A 15324-nucleotide genomic window follows, 5' to 3' on the forward strand; every position below is an offset into this window, starting at 1 on the left:
GGCGTGTGGGATCTTCCTGGACCGGGGCAAGAATCTGTGTCCCCTGCATTGGCAGGCGGATTCTTAACCACTGCGCCACCAGGGAAGTCCCTCAGTGCCTTTTATTTTTATTTTTATTTTTTTTTGCTGTACGTGGGCCTCTCACCGTTGTGGCCTCTCCCATTGCGGAGCACAGGCTCCGGACGCGCAGGCTCAACGGCCATGGCCCACGGGCCCAACCGCTCCGCGGCATGTGGGATCCTCCCAGACCGGGGCACGAACCCGCGTCCCCTGCATCGGCAGGCGGACTCTCAACCACTGCGCCACCAGGGAAGCCCCTCAGTGCCTTTTAGATGTGAGGGGTGGGAGAGAATCAAGGATGACTCCTGAGACTCAAGAACTCTTAGTCACTTTTTAAATAATGGCAAGATGTAAAGCAACAGTATGCAAGAGCTTCGTAAAAGTCAGGATCAGCAAAAAGATTCTAAATTCATAGTCATTTTCTTTGAGTGCCTTTGAATAAGTATAATGATAAATTAATGAAATACAGAAACCTAAGCACCCCGGTGGTTAACACTGAGCACCACTGGGGATTCAAAACATGAAAAAAGAACACATCCTATGCCAAGCTTACACTCTCCCCCTGAAACAAAATTGTGCAGTAAGGAGCCCAGACTAGTTCAGAATGGGGCAAGCTGGAACCCTGGGGTCCCAGGTCCTAACAGTAAATAAAGAAGAACCCCCGCCCCCGGCCATCCCCCCAACTGAGGGACTTGTTCACCCCCCACCCCAGCTGTATACAACACAAAGCCTTCTTTCTCCAATTTGCGCAGATATTAAAACAAGGCCTCAAACCACAAGGAACAGTGATAAAAAGGGGGTAAGGGCGGAGGAAACGGGTAAATGAAATCAATGACCCTAACCTCAAAACCCACTGCTTTCCTCTGTGCTCTGGTTCATATCCCAACCCATATCAGGAGACAAATGGATCAGCAAAAGCTGTGGACAGCTGGTCCGTCAGGCCTGAGCCGCTAACTAGAAGACAAGTATTAAATCTGCAAATGGCGACAGGTCTGAACAAACCTATCCTACAACATTCCAGAGCTGGGAAGGGAAGCGGCTCCGTCTTAGGGGGGTGAGGCTTCTACAGCTCCAGAGACCAGAGCAGGCACTGTCCATTTCCCACGCGAAAGAGCAGCCATCCTGCAACCCCCAAGCCGCCCAGATTTGAGCAGCTAGGATCAGCAGAAGACATGCCTAATGGCTTTGGCAAACCACAAAAACGATCACCCAAGTACGTAATTAACCTCTCTCAAGAAGAGTGCCCCATCATCTGAAAGCTGTTCTCCTTTATCATGCCTGGCTTCCCCGATTTGCTGTCTCAAGTTTCACTGGCAAATGTAAGTACGAAGCTCAGTAAACATCAGTACTATCAATACTTTAAGGAATGATGTTTGTTATATTCATTTGCTTTTGTTTCATTTTTCTAGATCTTTCTCCTCGATTGTAAGCTCTCCTAGGGCAATTCTTTCAACTCCTTGCTCATATCCCCTTGTATGCTTATAAAAGTCATTTGTTCGAAAAGTTAAAAATATGCCTCATAGGGGGCTTCCCTGGTGGCGCAGTGGTTGAGAGTCTGCCTGCCGATGCAGGGGACACGGGTTCGTGCTCTGGTCCGGGAAGATCCCACATGCCGCGGAGCGGCTGGGCCCGTGAGCCGTGGCCGCTGAGCCTGCGCGTCCGGAGCCTGTGCTCCGCAGCGGGAGAGGCCACAACAGTGAGATGCCCGCGTACCGCAAAAAAAAAAAAAAAAAAAAAAAAAAAAAAAAAAAAAAAAAAAAAAAAAATATGCCTCATAGGGCTTCCCTGGTGGGGTGGTGGTTGAGAGTCCGCCTGCCGATGCAGGGGACGCGGGTTCGTGCCCCAGTCCGGGAAGATCCCACATGCCGCGGAGCGGCTGGGCCCGTGGGCCATGGCCGCTGAGCCTGCGTGTCCGGAGCCTGTGCTCCGCAACGGGAGGGGCCACAGCGGTGAGAGGCCCGCGTACCCCCCCCCAAAAAAAGAAATGAGAATAGATGGTGTTCATCTAGTGATATTTGTACAAGCAATTCATGAATAAAAACCTTGGAATTCCTTCTTTAAAAAAAAAAATTAAAAAAAATAAATAAAAATATGCCTCATAACAGTTTTGCAATTCTGTAATGTGATACATTCCAAAGGCTCACACTATAAAACGAATTACTGAAGTTCATGGTCATTTTATGAACAAATAATAATTGCTGGCACTTATTGAGCACGTACTATATGCTAGGCACGTGTATATTATCTTGTGTAGCCTTTACAACAATGCTGTAAGGCAGGTGCTGTTGTCATCTCCATTTTATAGGTTAGGAACCTGAGACACAGAGAGGTAGGATAACTTGCACAAGGTCACACAGCTAATAAATGGCAGAGCCAGGATCTAAAGGACAAGAGTCTGTATTTTCAGCCACTACACTAGACAGCTTCATTATGCAGAGAAGAAAAATGAGATTAAAAAATACATTACAAATAATGGAATGAGAAAAAAGCCTCTCAAGGAAAATTGCTCTTATTACTTTAATCAGACTGTTGTCTTTTATTAGATGGATCCAAGTCCTGAAAACACAGTCAACAGAGGGAGCCTGTCCTGGCTGGTCCAGGCTCCTTATGTGGAAGGCAGAAAACGCCAATATTCAAAGCAGTGCCTTTCTGCCATCTTTTACCACCTTGAAAGTCATTTGTCGGTGTTGTAGAAATCATTCTCTTAGTGGCTAGGGTATTTCGACTGAGGGAGAAAGCAATGGGAGAGATAGAGCTGTAAGACTGTTGGGGTTGGTACCAAATCTCACACCATCCAAAGAGCCAAAGTGATTCAGGTGAATTCTAGGCCAAACCTCTGATTTAGTCTGAACCAGAATCACCGAGAGCAAACAACCCTGGCGGGGAACAGGAAGATACCACTTCCCCTGGCCGAAGCGGGGGGACCAGAGATGCTAGACCAGAGCCCCTAACTCTGCCGCTCTCCTGCTCTGACTTTCTCGTCCCCTTTCTATGGGGCAGGAAGTTCTGGGACCAAGCCAGAGCCCACCAAACCTGTCCAGATCAACACCAGCAATACTGGACTTCCCTGGTGGCACAGTGGTTAAGAATCCACCTGCCAGTGCAGGGCACACGGGTTCGAGCCCTGGTCTAGGAAGATCCCACATGTCGCAGAGCAACTAAGCCCGTGAGCCACAACTACTGAGCCTGTGCTCTAGAGCCCGCGAGCCACAACTACTGAAGCCCTCACGCCTAGAACCCGTGCTCTGCAACGAGAAGCCACTGAAATGAGAAGCCCTATCACCGCAATGAAGAGTAGCCTCCGCTCACCGCAACTAGAGAAAGCCCACACGTAGCAACGAAGACCCAACGCAGCCATAAATAAATAAATAAATAAATATATGTACGTGTGTGTGTGTGTGTGTATATATATATATATATATATAAAGACCAGTGGTACTGCGTCCTTTGATGTCAGGGCATGCACACTGACCAAATGTTTTCCATCAGGCATCCAGCCCAGGCAAAGCTGAGCCCTGTGTCTCTAAGACCAAAACCAGTGCTTTCTTCTGTGATGCTGAAGCAGATCCCAAAGATCAACTCTCCAGTTTTGACAACTAAGTAACCCATATTAGTCTAAAGGGATAAATCAAATCCCAAAAGTTCGAATCTTCACCACTTTCCAATTATTCATCACATTTTCTCTCCAGAACTCTGAAAAATGTCTATCAACAAACAAAAAACAAACCTACTTATTAAAACAAATCTAACTGCCTTAACTTCAGGATTATGTTTCCTGACAACACGGCTCTTATAAAAGCACTCAAAGTTCTGTTATCATCTAATTACAATTTCTATACAGCTCTTTATGTGTGTGTGCTTAGAAGCCAAAAAGTGAAGCTTCAATTACTTTTGCACCAACCACTAAAGCAAGTAGAAACTGGACAACCTTCCACAAAGAATTTTTTTTAAAAAAGATGCTGGAATCCTGTTATTTGGTGTTCTCTCACAGTTCCAAGCAAGGTTAGAGGAGCCATGCAAAACACAGTTTTAAAGTCTCGGCCATCCCGAGACTTTCTTACTATATAAAGGGGAAATTAATAAAAGAAGAAAAAGAGAAATAACACACTGCATTTTCTTTCCCTACCATAATTTTTCAATTTTCTTTAGAGAAATGCCAGCCAATAACTAATTAGAACCATATCCTTTGTTATCCCAGTGGGAAGTATACCAATGGATTTAAGAACAAATGTTAATGAGAACTTAAAAAAATTAGTAATCTGGAACTTTGGTTTCCCTTCAGTGTAAAAACAAAATTCTCTCCTTCAATGCTATTTTTATAGTTGGTGAAACAACATGGACAGAATCCATCAACAAGAAGCTAAGCTGGGCTTCCCTGGACAGTGGTTAAGCATCCGCCTGCCGATGCAGGGGACATGGGTTCGTGCCCCGGTCCGGGAAGATCCCACATGCCGCAGAGCGGCTGGGCCTGTGAGCCATGGCCGCTGAGCCTGCGGGTCCGGAGCCTGTGCTCCACAACGGGAGAGGCCACAACAGTGAGAGGCCCGCGTAATGCAAAAAATAATAATAATAAAGAAAGAAAGAAAGAAAGAAAGAAGCTAAGCTGTCTAGCCAGTGAGCACCCTGAACCGCGGGTGCCCTGGGTTTTTCACTGTTGTTATCACAGAATTGGCATCCCAAGGTCACAGATTTCTAAGCACCCCAATTTCAAATAAGAGAGACAAAAACTCAAAGTTACAGAAAAGGAATTTGTTTCACATCTCTTTGGTTTCAAGGGGGAAAATAATTTTTTCCAAAGTGAGTACATAGCTGTTGTAATTTCTAAGAGTATATTTTCCATAAGAAACACAGCTGGAGTCCTTTTATCTGGTATATCACCACAAATAAGAATATTTCTAGATCAAATCTTGAATTGCCTATTCATGAACATCAAGGAGCAGAAACTACCTCCTCGAAAACTGGACTTGTTTTATTTCTTTAATAAACTTATTTATTTTATTTATTTATTTTTGGCTGCACTGGGTCTTCCTTGCTGCGTGTTGGCTTTCTCTAGTTGTGGTGAGCAGGAGCTACTCTTCTTTGAGGTACGTGGGCTTCTCATTGCAGTGGCTTTTCTTGTTGCAGAGCACGGACCCTAAGCGTGCAGGCTTCAGTAGTTGTGGCTCCAGGGCTCTAGAGCGCAGGCTCAGTAGTTGTGGCGCACGGACTCCTCGGCATGTGGGATCTTCCCCCACCAGGGCTCAAACCTGTGTTCCCTGAATTGGCAGGCGGATTCTTAACCACTGCGCCACCAGGGAAGCCCTGGACTTGTTTTAGACAACAAAATGAACTATAGAATGTGAGTCAGAAAAGCTCTGAGCAAAAATAAATTTTTAAGATGCTAACGCACCATGGTTTGGGCACGGGCCAGCAATGTGAACTGTATTTTCAAATGAGGTTCTGTCCTGTGTCATCCAGACTCTCATCCTGGTGGAATTAGCAAGTCCAGGCTGGAGACACAGACCACTTTTTTTTCATGTAAAAGGACTGGCCAGAGCACAATGAACTAGGCATGGCCTATGTCATATCAGATATTCTCCTTTTTGGAAAAAAAGCTTTAAGCATTTGCAAAACATCTCAATTTTTTTTTTTAAACATCTCAATTTGCCCCATATTTTTACTATCCAGCAAATTTATTTCCCCCACTTGTGGAGAAAAACACAATAGGCCTTAGGTCTGTAACATTTTACCATCACTGTGTATTTGCAAAAGCTAGAATTCATTTGTATTGCCCAATAAGGACATTATTTTACATGGACTTTGGTCTACAACAGAAAATGGACATAACAATGAAAATATTTCTTGATAAATCACTTTCTGGACATTACTCCTCCCCAAAACGATCATAAAAACCACCACCAAGGAAAACAAAGGATTCCCATGTTTTAAAGCAAAAAAGGACTGGCTATTCATATTCAGGCACCATATAAATAAAATATGGGCAAGATCACCTAAAAAGTGTTTAAAACGCCAAGTTTTGCCTCTGTGTGGTTAGTGAGCCCATGTTTCTCCAATGTTAAATTTACAAACTGTATTTGTTAAACTGTATTTCATACTTTAAATACCAAGCCTGTACCTTACACTGCTTCCATGGATGATTTACTCGAGACATATGGGGTCACAGTCTAAGCCTTTTACTCTACTAAGTTTAAATCATGCTTCTCAACAAGATTCTGTACACATTAAAGCAGCACATGGCAGCCCTAAACGCCCCCAGAAGAGCCCTTCTCCTGTCCACTCCATAAAATGAGAGTTTCCTCCGGAAAGGAAGGGGCTGGATTCACACGTTGCATCAGGCATACTAATTAAGCAAAAGCGCTCCAAAACTTTTTCTGTTTCGATTCACGGCAAAATTTCCTGAATTCGTTTTATTAAAACAGACCTCTTCATCCAACAGACATACTCAAAAATCCAAGCTAATTTCAGCAGCAAACGGGGTCGGGGGGCGGGAGATGATAAGTTGACAGCAAGGTATAAATTTCCCCCAATCCTCATTCTTCCGGTCAATCTGCACCTATGGGATCAGTTCAGCATTTAATTCTATGTCAAGGCAACACTGGCCCACCAACCAAGCAACTAAGAGCTGCACGGACGGGTCTGGTCCGGTGCCTGAGAGGCATCTGGTGAGGATGGCTGGACAGCCAGACAATGAAAGGCTCCCCGGGGGCCACTAGTTCAGCCCGGGGTAGGGGTGGGGGGCGGAGGGAAGGCGAAGGCAGACGAGCGAGCTCCTTCTCGCCCGAAGCCACGGTCAGCGGCCGACCCCCCCTTCAAGGGCGCCTGGCGGCCTAGCCTCGGCCTCCGGGTCCCCGGCCACAGCCGGAGGGAGCCCCAGGAAAGCCGATTTCTCTCGGAAAGAGAGGAAACTTCCTGGTTCAGGCATTATGGGTAGGGGGCTAGCGCCCTCCCCCACCACCACAGGTATCCGCGGGGAGTCTAGTGCTGAGGGAAGGAAGCGGCCCCTCCCCGCGCCTCTGCCTGGGGGTGGGGGTCACCGAGTCGCGAACGCCGAGCGCAGCCACCCCCTACTCGAAGCTTCCCACCATGGGGGAACCGGGTTCTCGACTCCCCAGGACGCGAGTGGGGGTCCCGGGGGTTTCAAACTTCCCCAGCGGGCGCGGCCTGGCACCGGCACAGAGGAGTTGCCGCGGGAGCCTCTAGCCGGCGAGGTCCCGGGACGGGGAGGCGGGCAGAGGCAGGGGACGCTGAGGGGCAGGAGGGGAAGCTCGTGCACGACGGAGGAGGGGGCGGAGGAGACGGAGGAGGGGGCGGAGGAGACGGAGGAGGGGGCGGAGGGGGCGCCCGGGGTGGGGTGTGTGACGGCGAGGACCCGGCTCCCGGGAACCCGCTGGCTGCGCACCCAGGCCGGGGACGCCGACGAGGCCGGCGCCGCTCACCTTCCTGTGCTTCTCCTTGTAGGGCAGCGCCAACCACGGCATGTCCCGCACGAAGTCCTGCCACTGCCGCTGGTCCTGGTCCGAGGACACGAAAACGATTTCCAGGCGGCGCCGCGACTCGGGTTCCGCCGCCGCCCCGGCCCCCGGCCCCGGGCCGGCCCCAGCCCCTGGCCCGGCCGCCGCGTCCCCCCGCAGGCGGCCGTAGAAGGCGGCCAGGCTGGCGCTGAGCTGCGCGCAGGGGGCGCTCAGGCTACAGCCGAAGTAGAGCCCGAGCAGCGAGATGCCGCGGGCAGCCAGCGAGTGCACGTCCACCTCCTCGCCGCCGCCCGTCACCAGTTTCTCGCCCAGCAGCTCCTCCAGGAAACCCGACATCCTGGCCCACCGCTGCCCGGGCACGCGGGCACCCGGGCAGGCAGGCGGCGGTGACCGCGCTCCCTCGGTCCGCGCGGCGGGCAGAGGCGGCAGCAGCAGCAGCGGCAGCGGCGGCGGCGGCGGCGGCGGCGGCGGCTGCGGCGGCGGGCACTGGGGAAAAGAAAGCCCCGCCCATGGGGCCCGCCCACGCCACGCCCCCTTTGTAGCAGTGCTAGCCGCCTAGGCACTGGCTGCTGCAGAGGGCGTAGGGGGCGCGGGCTCCCGCCGCGTGGCCTAAGTGCTCCGGAGACAGCCCTGGCGGAGGACTTCCCATCTTCACACAATGTTACCTTCATCAAGGCTAGGTCTTGCTCGGCACTTCTCTGTGTGTATGTTTCGTGTTCTCTACTATAAGAGGACTGGAGAACGCCACCTCTTTTATTTCTTGTGTAGCTTCTGATCTAGTGCTAGGCACATGGGAGGGAATCCATAAGTACTTGTGGGTTGATCGCAGGTCTCACTGTGGGATTTCAGTCCCCAGGTCGCCGCGGCCATTCCTCACCAGCGATTGGCTCTCTTCCATCTCCACAAATATAGGGACCAGATGCCACGACATCTCTAAATCGAAGCTGGCTGCTTTCCTGAACCGGTTCCGTGGCTTCTATTAAGTCTGTTGATAGTTGAGAAAAATTCTAGGGATTTTTTCCCCCCAGCTGGCAAGACGCTACCCTACGGTTAGAGAGAACCTGGATTAAACAGGTGGTCTGTGGCAAGTCTTCCGGTCTCCCCACCCCGACACACACACAGTCGAAAAAATAAAATGTACACAATGCCCACCCGCAACAGAGGAACAACAGTGTGTCAGCTCAGCTACCAACAGCCCAGTGAAAGGATGGGATGCCCTTCTCACAGCTCTCCACCAGCCCTTTGCAAGTTATTTCTTGGACATCTACCGCCATCTAGTGGAAAGGGTAAAAAAGAAAACGAGATACTGGCAGCCAAGCAGAATGTCTATATTTTATAGCGGCTTTCCACACACGCAAACACACACACACAAATCATAGCCTGCTTTACAAGAGTTCATTTAAACCTCAGAATATAACTGCAAGCTTTTGGCACAAACATAAATCTTCACGCTTAAGGTTCCCAATTTTCTGGGATAGAACATGGAATTGTACTAGTTTTCAGTTCAGTGAAATGTTACCACATAAAGCGGTGAAAGAGGTGGAGGTGGAGGCGGGCGCCACGAGTGGACTGGCAATCTCTTGAAACGATATCCACTTTCTCAGCATCCACCTAACACTGCTGCTCATTTCACAAGTAGGGTCTTTGGACTGAGGATTGCCTTTAGGCAGGCAAGAAACCTATGATAAAGGCGAATTCCAAGCTCATTTTTAGTGTCATGCCAAAATTCTGTGCGACTGCAGGGACAGTGTTATTATCCAACACATGGAAAGCATCTCTTTTTAGTGAAAACATGTAAAAGCTATTAACATAGCAGACATTAAGTTGTTAGATATCTTTTAAAATACTGAAAGTGGGTTAAAGTGTTTTATTTTCTCATCCAAATCATATTTGAAACACCTGTGGGTGGGTTACATCAGGCCCCATCCAAAGCATGTGAGACAGATAGATTCCTACACCCTGACGTTTTCAAGTGAACACTGAAGATATGGACGAGGACCATAAGCATCCTATGGAAGACGAGGGACAAAGTATTTGGTGTGGAGGTAGGTGAGGAGGGAATTAGGGGGGATTGCAAATTGGGGAAAATAGTGAAGTCATTATTAGAGTACTTAACTTTGGTATACTATATGCAAGTCTGTATAAAGAGGTGGTATGTTCAGCATTTTCCTTTTATTATTTGACAGGAAAGCACTTTCTACTGGAGTGTGTCCAAACCAGCATCTGGCACCTGGGAAAGTGAGAGTTTGAACATACTGCACACGAAATAGAAATAAAATTTAGAGAATTGTTGGTGCAGCAGGCCTTGGTTAGATGCCAAATACTGCAGCTGCCTTTTAAAGGGGTGTGGAAAGAGGGGATTTGCAATGGAAATGATTCCAAAATCATAGTTCTAGTGGGTGTTTGTTACAAGAAGAAGCCTGAGGAGACTCACTGGGCTTCCTGTAAAGAATAGCCAACATCCTTTGGCTTATGGAAAGCACTCTCTCTGAGTATACAGTTCAAGAGACCCACTTAAAGAAAATGTCCCAACTGGTATTTAGCTAGTTATGTTACATGAATTGACCCGCTATTCTGCAAATTATTATTGTTTTAAAATATGTGTTAAGGAGCCACAACATACCTGACATTTATAGCACTTACACATTACAGTTTTTCTTTGGGGAAACTGCATTCTAAGGCACATGATGTCATACAAAACATGCACAGAACAAATACGTATCTGTCACCTTTAAGTTTCATAAATCACATTCCTTGGTCTTCAGTTATAGTAGCATAAGTGCACAAAGATGTATGTGTACAGATAGTTATTTATACACTGGTGAAATCAGAAAGAGACTGGAAAACTGGAAAGAGCCTAACTATGTATCAATGAGGAGGGTTAAAGGATGGCGCATTCATCATTTGGGATACAATCCAGTCATTGAAAAGAATTAAGGAGGTTTCTATGTACACTGTATCAGTCTGTGCTCTCCAGAGAAAGAGAACCAATAGAGAGAGAGATTTGCTCTAAGGAATTGGTTCACATGATTATGGAGGCTGAGAAGTCCCAACGTCTGCAGTCAGCAAGCTGGAGACTCAGAAGAACTGATGGTATAGTTAGTTCCAGTCTGAGTCCAAAGACCGGAAAATCAGGGGAGCTGATGGTGTAAGTTCTAGTCTGTATTGAGTCCAAAGGCAGGGGAAGACCCATGTCCCAGCTCTAAGACAGGCAGAGAGAGTAAATTCTCCCTTACTTTTTATTCTATCCAGGCCTTCAACTGATTGGATGAGGCCCACCCACACTGGGAAGGCAACCTGCTTTACTCAGTCTACTGTTTTACATGTTAATCTCATCCAGAAACACCCTCACAGACACACCCAGAATAATGTTTAACCAAATATCTGGGTACTCGGGACTTCCCTGGTGGCACAGTGGTTAAGACTCCGTGTTCCCAATGCAGGGGGCCTGGTTTTGATCCCTGGTCAGGGAACGAGATCCCGCCTGCATGCCATAACTAAGAGTTCACGTGCCGCAACTAAGAGTTCGCATGCCACAACTAAGGCGCCTGTGTGCCGCAACTAAGGAGCCCGGTGAGCCACAACTAAGGAGCCTGCAAGCCACAACTAAGGAGCCTGCCTGCCGCAACTAAGAGCTGGCACAACCAAATAAATAAATAAATATTTTAAAAAATATCTGGGTACTCCGCGCCCCAGTCAATTTGACACACAAAATTAAACATCACATGTCTACCCCTTGTCAACTTGGCACCCATGTGCATCTCCTTAAACCATACTTAGTCTCCAAATAAAGACAATAACAAGATCATAATCCTGCCTAAGATGATACAAGTATCATGTATACAAGCAAAAATGCACTGACTCCATCCCCGTAAGAGATGGTAAAGTCGTTGAGGATGTTTACTCACCTTGATATCCCGTATCTTAAGTATGATGATGTAAACTTAACAATACTTGAATACTATAATATAAAGTCAATACATTTTATGTTACACTATAAGGAAATAAGAGATAAAAGGAACAAAGATGTTTGCCACATACAAACACACACACATATATTCATAACAAGGAAGAAATACTCATGACAATATAGCCCTCATTTCTACAACTGATCATGTGATCATAGCTGGTACTTATAACCACCTTCTTCTACTACCTTTTTTTTATGCCTTTTGACGTCAGCAAGCACCTCAGCTGGTCGTGGTTCTTTACCTGGTGGAGTGACTCAAACCCTCATTCCTGAAGGATCTAGGCCATTAGTAGTCCTGCCAGGACTAGGTTATTGTAGTTTTCCTTTGACCTTAATCACAGGGTATGATAACTAAGAGATGCCCTAAGGGGTCTCCCATATTGCAGATACGCTCTTCCTTACCTTCACTGTTGACTAGTGGTCCAATTTCCCCTTGGTGGTCAGGATCAGTCACTCCACCCAGAAGAGTAACTCCTTTCTTTGCCTGTTAATTCAGAGGCATGAGATGCCCCAAGTGGCCAGGTGGCAGTCTTAACTTCCTGTGCAATGGAATCACTGTTGTTTCTCCTGGTGGAGGCACTCCTCCCTTCGGAACTAAGACCTGTAGGCCAGCAGAGTATGACGTTGTGGGAACAAGAGAGAAAAGTTTTGCTAGTGGGTCACCAGGGGTAATAGTGATCGGGGCCCCTCCCATCTCCACCTCTCCATTCCTGGCCCCGTGACTCCTGGCTATGGGAGAAATAGCACCTCATACTGAATGCTAATTCAGAGCACACGCAGTCTTCTGGAGAACCTTGCCCTGGCCGTGCAAAGTGCTACCACCTAACCAGTGCCGTAAACTGAATGTTCAAGAGGCCATTCGACTGTTCCACCAAACCAGCTGCTTCAGAATGGTGAGGAACATGGTAACCGGTGAATTCCATGAGCACGTAACTTACTTGTGCCTTCAGGGCCTGCTTGGGCCCAATCGCATATATTCCACATCCATCTGATGATGAAGTGTCCCTGTGTACACCCGACCTTATGGCTTGGTGGGGCAGATAACACCCAGTTCATGATGGACGGCTCAGGTAGCATGGTAACTGATGCATGGTGGCCCGAGTGTTCAGCCTCTATGAAGATCCAGTAGCAGGCCACGTACTGTTTCTCCAAAGGAGAGTAGTTACCACAGAGAATGGCAGGCCTCACCCATAGGAGCTGCCAAAGTCTCCAAATAGCATCCCTATCTGCCAGTGACCTACCTCAAGCACCATCAGATCTGATGGGTCATATGGCCCAAGGGATAGGGCAGCCTGGACCTTCTGCAGAGTCTTCCCGTGTTCGGGGACCCCCTCAAAACCAGCAACTTTCGTGGTCACTCAGTAAACAGGCCAGAGTAACACATCCAAATGAGGAATATACTGCCTCCAAATACCTGGGCACACTGTGGCCTAGTCAAGTTGACACATAAAATTAACCATCTCTTGCACTGATATGAAATATCTCTAAGATGTAGCACAAGAGAAAGTAAGGTGCAGAATAGGTAGGAAAGACTAAGCTACCACTTGTAAATTTTTTTTTTTTTTTTTTTTTTTTGCGGTACGCGGGCCTCTCACTGTTGTGGCCTCTCCCGTTGCAGAGCACAGGCTCCGGACATGCAGGCTCAGCGGCCATGGCTCACAGGCCCAGCCGCTCCACGGCATGTGGGATCTTCCCGGACCGGGGCACGAACCTATGTCCCCTGCATTGGCAGGCAGACTCTCAACCCCTGTGCTACCAGGGAAGCCCCCATTTGTAAATTTTTAAGTGGAGAAAAAAACATATATATGTATACACAAATGTAATGCTCATGTATGGAGGAAATATATCTGGAAAGACATTTAAGAAATAGTAACAGGGGACTTCCCTGGCGGCCCGGTGGTTAAGACTCTGCGCTTCCAATGCCAGGGGCGCGGGTTTGATCCCTGATAGGGGAACTGAGATCCCACATGCCACACGGTGCGGCCAAAAAAAAAAAAAAAAAAAAAGAAAAAGAAATAGTAACAGGTTGCTTAGGCAAGGGAATTGAAGAACTGGGAATAAATGTGAGAAAAACATGGAAGGTATTATCTAGTCCAAAAAGAAAGTACTTTTTGCATTTTCAAATAAGAACTTATTCAAGGATAAGATGCTCTAAATGGAGAAAGAAATATTTAAAGTACATCAGGACATCTCAGACTAAAAGAGACAGAATGTCTCGCACACACAAATTCAAATGCCATTAAAACAAAGCTGTTAGCACAAAATGAACACTTTGATTATAAAAGTTTTCCAAGTCCACTTAGTTCAAGAAATAATTGAGTCAACAAAATGTGAATCAAAATTGATTCAAACAAAAAATGTATTCCATTTAATTGGGAGTTCCCTGTAAAAAGATTTTACCTGTAGATTAATGCCCTAGTACAGTTTTTGCATCTGTTTTATCGTTTCCTTTTTTAAAAGCTGGGCTTTGGTGGCAGATCCACTGATAAGGGAAATTGCTTGATAGAGAGGTAAGTGAAACAAAATATGGAGTGAGATTTGACAAAGATCAAGATGAGGGAAGGGCAAGAGGAGCATTGTCCTCACTGGTTACAGCAGAAGTGTGCTGCTTCTCTTTCTGGCACCAACTTGATATGTGACCTTGGGAATTCACCATCATAGTTCTTTCTATATTTCATTTTATCCCTCAGCAAAGCAGGAGTCCGGTCTCTAGTTTTTGAAGCCTCTTAACTCTTTTCTGAGTCAGAAGTGTGAGGTGCTAGAAAGACGTTATGCATATTCCTATTTGCCTCCAATACTTTTCAGAGTAAATCTCAGGATCACAACTTGTCATCAATGTGACCCTAATGCAGATATAGCCAGAGTGTATGATTCATTACCTGAGTCTGAAATAGGTCCTAAACATCCACCAGACTGCCAGACTATAGGCCAAATCTCCAATATAGCTTTTCATAAGCAAAGTCAAAGCAACAGCAGAAGAGATAGTAAGCAAATCTGGATTGTTGGGTCTGGGTGAGTAAATAAAACCTCCAAACAATTAAGCTGTGGGAGAAATCTGCTCTGGAACATTAAGACCACCCATCAGAATCAGAGTCTAAGGATCTGTCACTGGAAACAGTACAGGATACCTCTCTTGTCACCATGGCTATCATAGGTTAAAGGCAAAAAGAATTAAGAAATAATAATAATAAATATTTTGTAACAATTTACACTTGACTGAGGACAAGGTACAAATCAAAGAAATGACACTGAGTCCAAAAGTCCAAACTCACCTCTGAAACACTAAAGACCACACATTATTGCGAATGATTCTGAGCCACCACTTTCAGATCCAAAAGAGATTATCAAAAGCAGAGAACTGAGAGACTTCGCTGATGGTCCAGTGGTTAAGACTCCGTGTTTCCACTGCAGGGGGCATGGGTTCGATCACTGGTTGGGGAAATAAGATCCCGCTTGCCGCATGGCATGGCCAAAAATTTTTTTAAAAGAAAAAAAATTTTTAATGGTTAAAATAGCAAATTAAAAAAAAAAAAGCAGACAACTAGGAATGGAAATATTCGAGGAAGCACTAAACTTGGGCGGAAGCATATGTGTCTTCCTGGGCACGAGTTGTAGAAGCAACACACCAAGTTTAGGCTTTATCCTGGCACAGAGAAGAATTCTGAGCAGGGCACATGATCACGCTTCAGTGCTGAAAGACCATTCTGTGGATGGTTTGAAGAAGAGCAAGATAGGAGGCATGCAGACCAATTAAAAGTCTATTAAGTGAGTGCTCCCCCAGTGGTGCAGTGGTTTAGAATCCACCTGCCAATGCAGGGGACA

At 46.8% G+C, this 15324-nt stretch overlaps 1 protein-coding gene across 1 annotated transcript; it reads right to left on the reverse strand.

The window, feature by feature from the left end:
* Positions 1 to 6452: 6452 nt before the first annotated feature.
* On the reverse strand, positions 6453 to 8463 carry LOC307067961 (nucleoredoxin-like; the record flags this gene model as incomplete). Its single annotated transcript, XM_079725579.1, has 3 exons — positions 6453 to 6613; positions 7497 to 8018; positions 8410 to 8463. The coding sequence occupies 3 exons, from the start codon at positions 8461 to 8463 to the stop codon at positions 6503 to 6505; spliced, it is 687 nt and encodes a 228-aa protein (XP_079581705.1). The 3' UTR covers positions 6453 to 6502.
* Between the last annotated feature and the right edge of the window lie 6861 nt (positions 8464 to 15324).

This window comes from Hyperoodon ampullatus (assembly GCF_949752795.1).
Source record: "Hyperoodon ampullatus genome assembly, chromosome: 19".
NCBI lineage: Eukaryota > Metazoa > Chordata > Mammalia > Artiodactyla > Ziphiidae > Hyperoodon > Hyperoodon ampullatus.